The sequence below is a fragment of the Labeo rohita genome, unplaced genomic scaffold, assembly GCF_022985175.1.
Source record: "Labeo rohita strain BAU-BD-2019 unplaced genomic scaffold, IGBB_LRoh.1.0 scaffold_434, whole genome shotgun sequence".
Classification (NCBI taxonomy): Eukaryota; Metazoa; Chordata; class Actinopteri; order Cypriniformes; family Cyprinidae; genus Labeo; species Labeo rohita.
Window position 1 is genome coordinate 41448 of NW_026129352.1, and position 15224 is coordinate 56671.

Genomic DNA, 15224 nt, shown 5'->3' on the forward strand with positions numbered 1-15224 from the left:
TATTATTATTATTGTTATTATTATTTATTTTAATAACATGAATTATTTGCCTGTCCCATCCCCCATCTCTCTCTCTTACACACACACACACACACACACACACACACACACACATCACAGGCGGTTCCTCCCATTTCTGGCAAGTAGACGGACTAAAGCCGGCTGCCTCCACACATAAGCATATCTCTCCGGCGGATGCGTTAATGTTTTACTGACAGTTTAGTAATAAAGAGCGTCTTTTTAAACGGGAGAGGAGATGTCGACAAGACCGGGATTCTACCGGCAAGAACTAAACAAGACTGTCTGGGAGGTGCCAGAACGATACCAGAATCTCACACCGGTTGGATCGGGCGCATATGGCTCAGTATGGTGAGTCCAAGCGAGCTTACGAATTCTACTATGAGAAAGGGTTGGTTTATGAATATTAATGACGTAACCGATGATTGGTTGAAGCGTCGACGTTCGGCTATCGAATCCCTAACTGAAGGCGTGGCTCATGAATATTACACTAGGGCGCACCAGGAAGGTTACTAAGCAACGTCAGCATGAACAAATTAATATTCATTATATGAGCCTACGTCGTAGTAAGATTCGTAATTTAGCATACAAGAGGAGGAGAGGGTGAGGCAGGAATAAAGCCTGACAAAACAACATCCGGAAAAACATTAATCTGACTTTTTAAACAGTGATAATTAACCACTGGCAGCCAGGAAAACATTTAACAGAATAGAAACCAATATTTCATACTGAAGATTACATCTGTTGGCATTGCTGTTTAAATTTGTTTATATTGTGATAAATGCTGCTGCTCCTTTTGTTTACTGACATGTGTCAATCATTCCATCAGCAACAATGTCTGTATGACCGCATTCAGCATGTCTGTAGATATTAATAGCATTAGAAAAATTAAACTGCCTTCATCTGAACCGAAAGCTGATTTATGTATATGGCGATCATTCAAGAACACAAAGGCAGAATTAAAAAGAAAAACAGCCATGTCACATGAAGTCACGTCATTTGTGGTTTACACAGAGTGACCACATACTAAGGCTTCTGATATTGTGAATGTGTTTAGTTAGGTTGTATAAACAGCCTTCCAACATGTCCATCTGTTACCACAATATTGCTCTAGCAGACAACATGCTAGGCCTATTCTGTTCCGGTCTTAAAGTGAGGCTGTTTTCCAGTTTCTCCCGTGCCACACCCCCATCAGCATCTGATATGGGAAAACATCCAGATATTTCATCCTGCCACAGTGCATTTGGTCTGAGAGATTTACATTGCACGGTAGCATCTGAACTACAACATTAGAACCCTCTAGCCTCCCTCGTGCTGTGACTGACTGAAACGGTTGCCATGGCGACACAGCTTCTGGCTTCGGCATCTTCCCATTTCCACCATGCTAATTTGCAAATAATGTGAACATGCCAATCAATTTATATGTAAGTGCATAACATCATTGTTGATGCACCAGCAGTAGTTGCACAACCATATAGATATGCAAAATTAAGTTTGCAAGTATACATGTTTCTCTTCCTCTTCCCAACTTTTTTTTTTTTTTACCATGTTTCACAATTGTTGTGTAATCGGGCATTGCTGTTTCCGCAATGCAAGCTACTGTTTTAAGAGCTTTGTGTAAGAAAGCCAGGTCAAAATCAGTCTGACTCATGATGGTATAAATATATTCTTCATTAGTTATTAACTGAAAGGAAACCCATAATGGCTTATAGGAAGAGTTCACCCAAACAAGGAAGTTTGATCAAAATGTATTCTCCCTCAAGGCATCCAAGATGTAAATGAGTTTATTTCTTCATCAGAACAGATTTGGATAAATTTAGCATTACATCACCTGCTCACCACAATGCCGTCAGAATCCAAAGAGCTGATAAAAACATCACAGTAATTCACAAGTAATTCACACCACTCCAGTCCATCAGTTAACATCTTGTGAAGTGAAAAGCTTTGTGTTTATAAGAAATGAATTCATCATTAAAGACATTTTAGCTTTAAACTGTCGAGTCCATGATCCATAATAATGCTTCCTCTAGTGCAAAGTCCATCCTCTATTGTTTTCTCAAATCAAAATCCACAGACAGAACTGTTTTTGCATGTACACTGTGCTTGATCAGTGCATATTTCTCTACTGATTCAGATGAGATTTTTTACTGGAAAAAGCAATATTATGAATTATTTAATCTTAAGACCATCTTGATGGATTTTTTTTTCTTATAAACATGAAGCTTTTCACTTCACAATACATTAGTTGATGGACCGGAGTGGTGTGGATTACTTGTGGATTATTGTTTAATGTTTTTATGAGCGTTTTGGACTTTCATTCTGACGGCACCCATTCACTGCAGAAGATCCATTGGTGAGCAAGTGATGTAATGCTAATTTATCCAAATGTGTTCCAATGAAGAAACAAACTCATCTACATCTTAGATGGCCTGAGGGTGAGTACGTTTTCATTAAATATTCATTTTTGTGTGAACTATTCCATGATATCCTTAATATTTTACATATTAATAATGACCTATACAACAAAATTTCTAAATTTTATTAATTGCAACAAACATAAATCACGTAAACAGTGGCTGCACAATCCTACACGTTCTCAGGTCTTGTTTGCTTCAGGCAGATGCTGAAATTAGATTACTAAAAGATGCTGTGGTTGACAATGCTAAATAAAAGCTAACTAGCAAATATCCCCAACCCAAAGGCAAAAAACAAAAGCACCAGCAGAGAACACTGCTTGAGGGCATCACATGGGCGTCCTGTTTTAGAAGCTATTACCACTGTTTCTTCCCATTTGTTTGGGCAATTTGCCAGCTCTGAAAAATGATGCGATGCAGCGCATTTCATTGCCAGTGACGCAGATGCCCCACAACATCTCGAGACCACCTGAGACCTAATTATTTCATTATCTGCATTAAAAGATGCACAACACTAACAATGGATTTACACAGGAGATTTAATTGCTGATGATTGGATCCCATGTCGCGTTGAATAGGTTCAGCTATTTCTAACAGCCTGGGGATGTGATTATAGAGACATTACAGTTGACATGAGAGGCCTGATTAAGCCATTGTTATGTTTTCTTTAATAACAGGCCTGGTCCCATAGTGCATAAAGCATGCAAAGCCAACAATGCAATAGTCATTTAGTCTATATTTTAGCCTATAATATCCTAATTCAAATTAAGCCTCATAAGTGATCTTATTGAATTTAGATATTCAGATTTTCACATTCACAATCAGAATTAAAGCACTATGAAAATAATTCATATTCAGACCGTGTTAATGTCTGTCATTTTATTCCCCAGGAATCTCTCTCTCACGCACACACACATACTCCCTTACACTTTCTTACTCAAATGAGCTGTGAATTTGCATTGTTCACATTAAGCCCTTTTCTATTGTGTGATTATTTGACTTCTTCACAGCAGAGCAAATTCATTTTAAAGGAAGGGGGCAGGGCAGATTTGGGGTGTGGAGGTTGAAACAAGGAATGGGAGCATCCCAAATGGGGGTTGGGTGCTCTTGTCTTTAACAGAGACTTTAGTGTGGAAATAAAATAAAAATAAATAAATAAAATGATTTTTAAATAAGTAAATTAAATAAATTTTAAAAAATATATATTTTCTAAATTAAAAAATATATTTTAATAAAAATTAAAATATTCAAAATAAAACAGTAAAATAAAATGCCTATATCAAATCATATTGCATGATTCAGTTGTAGACAACTCCAGGACTGTATCTTGCATCTTGATAAATTAATTTCTAAGAATAACTTCATTAATCAAGTTCTAAAGACCTGCCAGAGGTTTTGATTTAGCTCAATAAACTAAAGTACATTCATAACCCTGAGTCACTGCAGGAATTATTACTTTACCCACTGACTCAATTTATTTAGCTTTTTCCACCTAATTTCTCAGCTGCCTTTCTGAAACGTTAAAATAATTCGCCTTTCTGATATGACTCTATAGCCTCTGAAAGATGAGACAATTGTCCCTTTTACTATGAATTTATTCATTACTTATGAGTAATATAGTTTAATGAAGAACACACAAGTGTATGCGACTGCTTTCATTCAGAGCGTGTTTAATATGATCCACTGCTGTGAGGAAGTGATACCATTTTAAACAAAAGGTCCAATTTAACTGGAACATACCAGTCTCGTTATCATGACAAATGGTTGCAGTCTCCGCTTCAGCAGAAACTTGTTTTGATTTGGATAGAATAATTCCAAATGTTTCTGTTTCCGTCTCTAGCTCAGCATATGATGTGCGCCTTCGTCAGAAAGTGGCCGTCAAGAAGCTCTCCAGGCCTTTCCAGTCCCTCATCCACAGCAGAAGAACGTACAGAGAACTGAGACTCCTCAAACACATGAAACACGAGAATGTAAGTCCCCCGAAAACACATGCAAACACAATGAAGCAAGGGAGCAAACAAATACGAAATGTCCTGCACCAGCTTAACTCATGCAACTGCTAGACAATCATCAAGCATCCGAATCGAGATTTTTAGATCACTTGTGCTATTTTTTTCTGTAATCCAGGTTATCGGACTGCTGGATGTTTTCACTCCAGCAGCTTCTCTTGAAGAATTCAATGAGGTGTGAGTGTCTGCCCGGTGACTATATCTTCATTTAGGAATGCATAACATAGCTTTTTAGAAGTTTTGATTTGATTAAAACCATCTGCACCAATTTTCAAACAATATTTGTGCATGATGCATGATGATTTTAAAGCCCTAGTTTGGGTATAAGCTAAGACTGCCTCTGTCTTTCTAGCTACCTTGTGACCAACCTGATGGGAGCAGATCTTAACAACATTGTCAAATTCCAGAGACTTTCAGATGAACACGTACAATTCCTCATTTATCAGCTTCTCCGGGGCCTTAAGGTACATTTTCAGTTCTGTTTTCCACAAACACACAGACAAAAGGACAAAAACAGATGTTAGAATCAGTTCTGAATTGTAGACGCCAGCTGTTTTTTGTGTCTCCTTGTCTCTTATACTCTGTCCTACTGTTTTTTTTTTTCACGGGTTGATTTTTTTCTTTTACACAAACAGTACATCCATTCAGCTGGGCTGATACACAGAGTGAGTGCTTTTCGTCCTTCTCATTTTTTGTTTAGTGTCTACTTTACAGGCCACTGTCCTTTTAACCCTTTTTCGAAAGAATGACACTGTGCTGTTTAAAAAAGTTGCTTTTAAGTAGTTTTAACAATATGCTACATCATATAATGTTAAGCAATTATAATTTGCATGCATGTTTGCAGGACTTAAAGCCAAGCAATGTAGCGGTGAATGAAGATTGTGAACTCAGGGTGAGAAAAACTCAATACATACCAAATTAACATACCAAATACAATACATACCAAATGAACAGCATTACCAGTGCATTTCTCTTGTTAATTATAATTATTTTGTAATTAAAACTGTCAGATCCTGGATTTTGGATTAGCCAGGCAGACAGATGATGAGATGACGGGTTACGTAGCGACCCGCTGGTACCGAGCACCTGAGATCATGCTCAACTGGATGCATTACAACCAGACAGGTAAAACAAGGTTAACCTAAAACCTCTTAAGTCTGAAGATGCACTTATAATTCTTGTCTATTTGAATAGATAGACAGATGACAGATAGATACATAAAGTCTTTATATTCTTTGCAGCTGGTTGATTAAATACAATTAAATCTGTTTTACAGTGGATATTTGGTCTGTTGGATGCATCATGGGTGAACTTCTAAAGGGGAAGGTTTTGTTTCCTGGCAACGATTGTATCCTTCCTTCACGAAAGCCACTTCAACCTCCTCTTAGTGTGTTTATGTGTGGTTTTTGAGTGAGTCTTGCTTCCTGTAAAGCAGGTGAGGAAAGCACAGCCTAAGTGGTTCAAATTAAATTATAGCAGCTGAATGTAAGAAACTAGAAAACAGTTTCCGAAGATGGGTATCTCTCTATGCCAGGCTTTCTTATAGCCAGACTTTACTTTCAGCTGAAAATTCTACACTGTGTCTGTACTGTATAATCTTTAACATAATTTCTTCAGATATAGATCAGCTCAAGAGAATCATGGAGGTTGTAGGCACTCCCACGCCTGACGTTTTGAAGAAGATATCTTCCGAACATGTGAGAAGAGACCAACTGTTCAGTTATTGGTTTAATTTATAAACACTAACAATGCATTAATGTTCTTAATGTTCAAATTTTTGGTATTATGCATCCAGGCTCAGAAGTACATCCAATCTCTTCCACACATGCCTCAGCAGGACCTGGCGAAAATATTCAGAGGAGCAAATCCACTGGGTAAGACTAAAGGCCAGCTCGCATTAAGAAACGATAACAAAATTAGCGCCAACGAGCCGTATTATTCCATCTGCCACTTTATATGCTCGAGCTCTTTGATGCTTTCTGGATTCTGATTGACTATCAATGTTACATCAGCTGGGAAACAAAAGTTCTGAAAGTTCCAATGATACTGTGGTGGATTTTGATTGGCTGTCAATGTTTTTATCATTCATCAGCAGGAACAAACATTCCGAAAGTTCCAATGACATGTTATTTTGTATCATTATTGTTGTTTAGAATGATTTTTAAAACTTTAAAAAGTTATCATTAATGTTAACATCCTTGATGTACAATTAATTCTGCAAAAAAAAAAGTTTTCACATTTTTACCGCTTTTCAACTCTTTCCCATCCCTATACACCCTCTTTGACCTCAGCGGTTGATCTATTAAAAAAAATGCTGGTATTAGACTGCGACGGGAGGATTTCAGCCAGTGAAGCTCTGTGCCATCCGTACTTTTCCCAATACCACGATCCTGATGATGAACCAGAGGCACCTCCGTATGACCAGACCCCTGAGAGCAAGGATCGCACACTGGAGGAGTGGAAGGGTGAGTAATATAAAATCAGCTCTTATTCATATTTGGTTGTCTTCATTAGCTTATATTTAATTTTATTGACTAATATTTTAAGGGTGTACAGTGGCTATAGAAATGCATTCTCTCATTCTCTATCCACAGAGCTTGTGTTTGAGGAAGTAAGCAATTTTAAAGATCCTCCCAACAAACCTGAAAGTCTTCAGGTTGAACAATAAAACTGGGCGTAACTACAATCCAGGAAGATGCCGACCCTCTCCACCGTCTGTCTTTCAAACAAAGTACAGGACTGACGGACATACTTGATGAACAGCTTGCAGTCTAACCAGAGACAATGACTGTGTATTTCCACGGCATGACGCCCTTCCTGTATGTGGGGGTGTGTTCACACACACTTAATTAAGAGCAAAACACGACTGGTATTGTTTGAACATAGACACGATGTATTAATATTACAAGGTGCATGTTGTGTGTGTATGTGTGGAGAGTTGTGTGTTTTGAGTGTGTTTTATATTTGATGTGAGGCAGGTGTCTATAGGTGAAGCAGGGTATGGTGTCTTTCATAAGAGACCAAAACAAACTGAGCAGGAGGAGGAGTAAAATATGTTTACAATGTTGGACAGAGTGGGATGTGTGTCTTAAAAAGTTCATATATGCATCAATGTACAAACATCTCTGCATAAAACAGAATCAGTTACATAATCTGTCTTTACTCGTTTTGCATCCGCAAGGCTATCTGAATATAACATACCTCAAATGCATCATGTGTGTTTGCATGGAATCACTCCTCAGGTGAAAACAAAGTGATCATTAGTTGTTTAGTTACAGAAAAAAACAGACGGTGGTAGTACTAATCCCAGCCACAAATACTTTAATGTCTTTTCTTAACAAAAGGTTGAAATAAAGGTTAACTGTTAGTTTACACTGCACTACAACAGTGCTTGTTAATTCAGTGCTGGACAAACAGTTATTCTTTTCTCAGGTTATTTAAAGAACAAGTAAGTGGTATGATGTCATTTATTGTAATACATAAGTTTCCACATCCATTTCTATAGTTCAAGTCAGTTGTGAGTTGATAATATCCACCTATCACAAACCCTGTCAAGAAGATGTCTGGGTCATAATTCACCCTAAAATAAATAATAATAATAATAATTAAAAAAACAACAATAATAAAATCAATTGTATCTTGCATAAATAATATAAAACTTTTAGGATCATTTTGATTGTTTGCATCCTGACATTATTTTCATTACAATTCAGCAAATTTCTATCAATTTCCATTATGAAAAAATGCAAACAAACAAATAAATGAATAAGTGGGCGAGTAAGTGAGTATTTATATTTTGCCAACTGCCTTTAATTAATACAAATGTAAAATATATATACTATTTTAGGAATATAAGAAAATAAGAATTTATGAAAATAATGTCTTTGTCAAAGAAAATAATCTTGAAATGACCCAATCCTGATTTTCTTTATGTAAAATATAATTCCCTTTTTGATGTTGTTGTTGTTGTTGTTGTTGAGAAAGCAATTTCAATTTAGTCTGAATGTTTCTTCTGTCTAGTGAAATGAATTACACAATATTTAAAGTGTATTAGAGGAACAGCAGCAGATGTTTACAAAATGTTTTTTTTTTTTTTTTCAAAAAAGGAAGTTGCATTTCCGGAAATGTAACTAAGGTTAGTGTCACAATAATTTCTCAATATGTGTTTTGGAAGATCCTGAATGACTTTACAGAGTCTTTGATGTCATGAAACTAGTTAGCAACCCCTTAAGTTGAATGGGGAAAATAGGTGTGGTTTCTCACATTTACAGTTTATGTAAATGAGCATTATCAACAACTGCCCTGCTTTCAGTACAGTACAGTGTTAAAAATATACTAACCACTTGTTACAAACCAAGTGTCACTTCTTTAATTTTGTTCAAAGTGCCTTAGCACTTTGCCCTTATGTATCTGCACCCTCCTCCTGCTCTCTTGCATGCCTTTTCACAAAGATAAAACTGCTTTGAGCTGTTTCAGTGGGACTGGATGGGTCTTTCTCTCTTTGTGAGTCAGCCAGTCCCCTTAGCATGTACCCACGACCCCCTCACCATCTCTTTTAATAAAATCAACTACTTTTCTGAAAGCCATCAATGTGTTAAGTATTTTAAAACTAGAAGGAGTCATTTAAACCTCATTTACAGATCTGATATCCGAAAAGACTGCATTGCGATGTTCAAATGTTTATTTCAGCGCGTCTCCAGTGCGTAATTGGGGAAACCACGAACCGCCCCCAAATCTACCGGTGCTCTCCAAGTTGCGCTCCGCGCGCTCGTTCTTTGAGAGTTTCTCAAAATACCCGATAAACAATGAGAACGTAAAAGGATAGTCTCACATTCAAATATACTTTCAACACTCTCCGAGGATGTCACTCCGAACCAGGGCAGGATTTTATCGCCAGGAGATAAACCGAACCGTTTGGGACGTGCCGGAAAGATACAGAGATCTCATTCAGATAGGAACCGGAGCGTACGGAACGGTCTGGTAAGTATATTGTTAGTATTTAAAAGTTTATAACTCTTAAGCGACTTATTCAGTTGCTTTCAGGGAATCGACTTTCAGATTTTCAGTTCCGTAGTTTTCGGAATTTGGTACAAAAATCCGCCTTCCGCATTAAAGCTTTCTGTGCTATTGCCTATTACCTTTTAATATTATTTAAATGTGTTGCAGTAAAGTACTTGAAATAGAAGTACTTTCGTTCGAGCGGCGTACTGTTCCTATGGTTACCACTGACGAAAGCGAATTCTATTCGCAAGCGTCTTCAACTAACTTGCAAAGTTAACTTTTGTGGCTGCCGAAACGTTGCATAAAATGCTGTTTTACTGTACTGCACCTAAACATATTGTAAAGTATTATTTTACATATAAGCCCCTCAAGCTTTTGTTCGGGGCCCCTAACCCCCATAAATGGCTTTTTAATTAATTCTAGGCTGTTAAAACGTTACATTTACCTTATATGCTGAAACAAAGTAATAGTGTGCTGGGGCTGTAAAAGGAGGATATTTCTCAAGGAAGCTGTGCAATGTGAACACAGTGAACTCAGATTAGCCTTATTTTTTTAAATTGCATCATACAGGCTTTTTTTTCTTTCTTTTTTTCCCTTAAACTTTAGTCCTCATGGCTTATCCGGGTAAAAACCTCTGTAAACTTTTCTCCCTTTGCAAGACAAGAGGTCACATAACAAAGCCTCCCTACTGATGCCATTGTCTGTGTTTAACAAGCAGAAGTTGCCGAATTAAAGACATTGTGTTGGTCTTCAGCAGACATTACGCTTCAATAGATTCTTCACTTGTCCAAGTTGCTCAAGTTTTAGGTTGAGTAATGAACCTGTTGCGCATTATGCTACGTACACAACCTCTTGAGCACATTTTCAGTTCCAGATATAGAGGGAGAAAAATGCAATTGACATGACCATGCAATGTCCACGAATGGTGGACTTAAACCTTGCAACGGTCTTGTAGGTGGTCATAAAGACAATTGCCAAGCATTGATCTTACTCTTCTCAATATATCCAAAGTTCAGCCATTGACCGTAAGACAGGAGTGCGTGTGGCCATCAAGAAGCTCCACCGGCCGTTCCAGTCCAGACTGTTCGCCAAACGTGCTTACAGAGAGCTACGACTCCTCAAGCACATGAAACATGAGAATGTATGTTACCAACATCTACATTTACATTATTAAAGAACTGTCATTAATTAATAATGTCATAAGGTTGCCGTTTTCCCTTGTTTTGCCTCGAAGTTTGGCATATGTTTACTTTGTTAATGTTTTTCATGCACTCCAATATCTAATTCTAACCATCTGGACAGGTTATTGGACTGCTGGATGTCTTTACCTCGGAAATCTTGTTGGACAGATTTCAGGATTTGTGAGTCAATTCTTTCAGTTGTAATGCACTAGATTTTGTTGTCATCACAGAGCAACAATGAAACAGCAACTAATGTCTTTTTCTCTCAGTTACCTGGTAATGCCATTTATGGGCACTGATCTGGGGAAGTTAATGAAGATGGAGAGACTATCGGAAGACAGGGTGCAGTTTCTGGTCTATCAGATACTGAGGGGTCTGAAGGTTAGACGCAGATATACACACAATCACATTTGTGAAACACTCTGTCCTTCTTTATAGCTCTGTGGTATCTATAAATCTCTCCCTCTTGCTCTTTTCCACAGTACATTCATTCAGCCGGGATCATTCACAGGGTAAGTGACCTTTGAGAGTTTAAATAGATGCACAGAGGGGGTTGGGTGACCACTTCATTCAACGCTGACGTTCATTCATCCTCTGTCCATCTCTTCTCTTTTATAATGTCTTAGAAAATATATGGAGGAATGCATTTGTTTCTTTAAAAACAGACTATATATAATATAAAGTAGAAACATTTTTACAACCTTATTGGGTGTATATGGATTAGTCTTGTGTTTATTGTAAATGTCTACTTTGATCTTCAGGATCTCAAACCAGGAAATCTGGCAGTGAACCAGGACTGTGAGCTGAAGGTATTAAACCAACTTGGTGTATTGCGCAAATTAAATGAACAACATCAAGTGTCCTAAAAAGCTGGAGTTTGAAAAATCTTTGTGTGTAGATCTTGGACTTTGGACTTGCACGCCAGGCAGATTCAGAGATGACGGGTTATGTTGTGACCCGCTGGTACAGAGCACCGGAGGTTATCCTCAACTGGATGCATTACTCGCAAACTGGTGAGATATAGAACTACCAATAAAAATGTGTACAAACAAATTCAGCTATTACCTTGTCTAACCACTAGATGTTGCTGTAGGACATCACAATAAGCTCAGTATCACACTAGAGCCCTGGGCTCGGTTGCATGAGTTGTGCTTACGTAACCTATTTTTTGATGTCAGGAGGCACTAAGTTACAACTTAAGCACTACTAAATGTTTTTGCATTGCAACATGAAATTGAGTTGTAACATAGCTCTACATATTAACTAAACATTTATGGAAGCCTCCAACCAGACATAATGTTTGTAATAAATTCATAGATTGATCGAATTGCATAAATGAACTTATTTTACCTGACAGATCTCAATGCTTTAGATGTCTTTGTCATTAGATTTAGACATTTACACTTGTTTACATTTTAGGAGAGAAAATATTATGTGAATAAATCACTTCATCGACTTCATGAGCACAACCTAAACAACTCTATATGCATTGGTTTGTTTTGCATGTCAAACATTATCAATCATAATAAATTATGTTAAATTTAGGTGTGGGTAGACTTAAGAGATCTAATATATGGCCATGCAGAGCAGGGCATTAATGTTATTTTATAAGTACTAATAAACAGCCAATATGTTAGTAATATGCATGATAATAAGCGACTAGTTAATAGTGAGAATTGATCCTTAAAATGAAGTGTTACCATAACCTTTTAAAATTAATTTATCCATAATGGTTTTTTTTTTTTTTGCATCAGTATTTTTTTTTTATCCTTATATTTATTATATTACTGTTTTTACTGTTAGTTACGTGAGACAAAAAAGTTAGAATCAAGGAAAAACTTAAATGTATAACATTTCAAAACATTTCAACAACCAAATGCATGACCAACCAATGGTACAACCCAATTTGCAAAGTTAGTTACAAACTAGCTAGTAGTTATTAAACGTCTAGTGTGAACTTAAGAACTTACAAACAGCTGGTTTTAATGACAGATGTGATTATTAACTCTTTTTCTGTTTTAGTTGATATCTGGTCAGTTGGCTGCATCATGGCGGAGATGTTGCTTGGAAAGCCACTTTTTAAAGGAAATGACCGTATCTTTTTCACAACGTAACTAAAGGATGATTTCTGTTCTTGTGTTTTAGTGACTTTGATAATTATCTGAAACAACTGACAAATATTTACACGTACAGTAGCTATCACTGCACATTTTTCTATATACAAATAGTGAATTGACTTTGCTGTTACCAAAACTGCTTTTCCACAACCCACATTAGAGATTAAACAAATAGATTCTGTGTTAACTGCAAACAAGGGCTTGCATTGCCTCTATCATATCACTAAATACCTTGACATAGACTTGTAGATCTGGACCAGCTGAGAGAGATCATGAAAATTACAGGAACGCCAGCGCCGGATTTCATCATGAAGCTACAGAGCCAAGATGTGAGTGTATTATAGATAATAAGAAACACCACAAAGTTTAATTAATTGCATGCACAAACATGCAGACATGCAGTTGCACAACTGATGAATGTGTGTTTTTCTTCATCCACCCAAACAGGCCAAAAACTACATCAGAGGTCTACCTAAAGTGCCAAAGAAAGACTTAAACAATATTTTCTTTAAAGCCAGCTCAGAAGGTAAGCCGTTTTGTTCTTTTGCTGCACTGTTAGGCTCAATTGTAAGAGTGTCTAATGGGCATCTTTTTCAGCGGTGAGCGCTCTGGAGCAGATGCTGGTTCTGGATCCAGACAAACGTCTGAGCGCTGCAGAGGCGCTTGAGCTCCCGCTGTTCACAGAGTTCAGAGAACCTGAGGAAGAGACAGAGGCCCTGCCTTATGATCACTCAATGGACAACACAGAACTGCCACTGGACCAATGGAAACGTATGATAAAATCTTAGTAGTTAAAATCTAAAATAAGAGGTTTTATTTCTATGGGTTAAAGTTAAGAATGAATAGGGAAGGGGTGAGAAAAACATGTCCAATTTACTGGATAATTTGCTGTTAGTTCTGATTGATTGTCATTTGTGTCTCTCACTTTGCAGGTCACACTTTTACAGAGATCCTGTCATTCCAGCCACCCAACACAGAGATCAGAGACTCCAAAGAAACATCCCTCTGAGTGAACGCAGAAATACACGCCATATATAAAATGCATAAATGTATGCAAAAAGAAAATGGAATGAATGTACTATATGACTTTGTAAGTAAATGTCAGGCTCAGTTATAAGGTACCACTGTATTATAAAGGTTATGTTAATTCTCTTTATTATTTGACTTGAATATGCAAAGTGTTTTACCTGTAACCAAAAACCATTGTATTTGAATGCTAGTCTTAATGATTTCAGCATGCCAGTAGGCTTATGTTTTATTTTACTGATCAGTTCTAATTTAATTTATTAACGCAATAGTTTACACAGAATATGTCATGGTTAGCACAATTAACAGTACATCTTTTTTTTTTTTTTTATTAATGAATAAATCCATCTTAATGAATGTCTCATGATTTATTAGACTGAAAAACATTTGATGGTTAAATAATTTTAACTCAGAAATTGCTATTAAATACTATAAATAATTACCAAGAATCAGCTAAAATGTGAAAACTTTTGAAGAAAATGTAGGATTCTAAATAGGACTTTCTTGTAAAGAAAGAAATTTTTTTCAATTATTTATTAACTTTGAAAAATCACTTTTTATAGTGTGTATGTAATTATTTGAGAATTTGTCTACATTTGTCATTTTTTTTTTTATAATAATAAACACCTCGGTTACATATGGTGACCCTTCATCCCTGAGGGAAATGGAGAAATGTGTCATATGACAGATGGTGGATCGTTCTTGCTCTTTGAATAGCAGATGCTATACAACTGGTTGATGTTACATTGGGATGCATACTCCTCCTCACAGGAAGAGGGATGCTATGGAACCACACCCTGCCCAAAGGGAGATAACATGTAGAAATACATGTAGGGACTCCCCAGAGGGAAGTACTAACCTAGGGAGATCTCTGTGGTGGGCTCCAGGAGGGGGGAGACTACCTATCCCACAGAGACTGATGACAGATCAGTTCTGTCGAGGGGAAGACACTGGGTTCATCGAAGAGGAACTGGACAGTGGGGACACATTGCATGGGGTGACCGACAGGGCATCCACAACATACGGGGAAACAGCCAACTCAACTTCCGTGGTAAAAGAGGCCTAGGGTTCACCAGCCTGGGGAACTGAACTAGACCAGTTAAGCAAACTTTCTCACAGGGGACAGACACTGTGCAAGCACTACACCCGGCCGGTTCGTCGAGGTTTTACCTATTGTCACCAAACACTTGAGACGAAACTTGTTCCATGCTGAAGTTATAAAACCTTGCAAAACTATTGGGTGTAGCCCAGCCTGCAGCTCTACAGATGTCTGCTAGCGATGCACTGTGTGTTAGAGCTGAAGTAGCAGCAATGCCACGAGTGGAATGAGCTCTAACGCTTAGTGGACACGGCACATCCTGGGCCTGGTACGCCCTGAGAATGGCTTCCACAATCCAGAGAGCCATTCTCTGTTTGCAGCCTTCCATTTTCGCTGTCCTCCAAAGCAGACAAAGAGCT

The 15224-nt window shown here is 37.5% G+C and overlaps 3 protein-coding genes across 4 annotated transcripts in view; 2 read left to right on the top strand and 1 right to left on the bottom strand.

The window, feature by feature from the left end:
* Positions 1-14725, bottom strand: part of LOC127160701 (deleted in malignant brain tumors 1 protein) — a 45819-nt gene extending 31094 nt beyond the window's left edge. For both annotated transcript variants that reach the window (XM_051103357.1, XM_051103356.1), the window contains exon 1: positions 14626-14725. The gene's annotated coding sequence lies outside the window, so the exon portion shown is untranslated. The remainder of the gene's footprint in view (positions 1-14625) is intronic.
* Positions 110-8840, top strand: mapk11 (mitogen-activated protein kinase 11). Its single transcript, XM_051103359.1, has 12 exons — positions 110-369; positions 4273-4402; positions 4560-4618; positions 4794-4905; positions 5077-5106; positions 5286-5333; positions 5452-5566; positions 5718-5789; positions 6059-6138; positions 6237-6315; positions 6733-6906; positions 7036-8840. The coding sequence occupies exons 1-12, from the start codon at positions 257-259 to the stop codon at positions 7107-7109; spliced, it is 1086 nt and encodes a 361-aa protein (XP_050959316.1). The 5' UTR covers positions 110-256; the 3' UTR covers positions 7110-8840.
* mapk12b (mitogen-activated protein kinase 12b) lies at positions 8986-14123 on the top strand. The gene is made up of 12 exons (XM_051103358.1): positions 8986-9421; positions 10454-10583; positions 10745-10803; positions 10893-11004; positions 11106-11135; positions 11385-11432; positions 11522-11636; positions 12646-12717; positions 12990-13069; positions 13188-13266; positions 13338-13511; positions 13673-14123. The coding sequence occupies exons 1-12, from the start codon at positions 9303-9305 to the stop codon at positions 13747-13749; spliced, it is 1095 nt and encodes a 364-aa protein (XP_050959315.1). The 5' UTR covers positions 8986-9302; the 3' UTR covers positions 13750-14123.
* Positions 14726-15224: the final 499 nt, after the last annotated feature.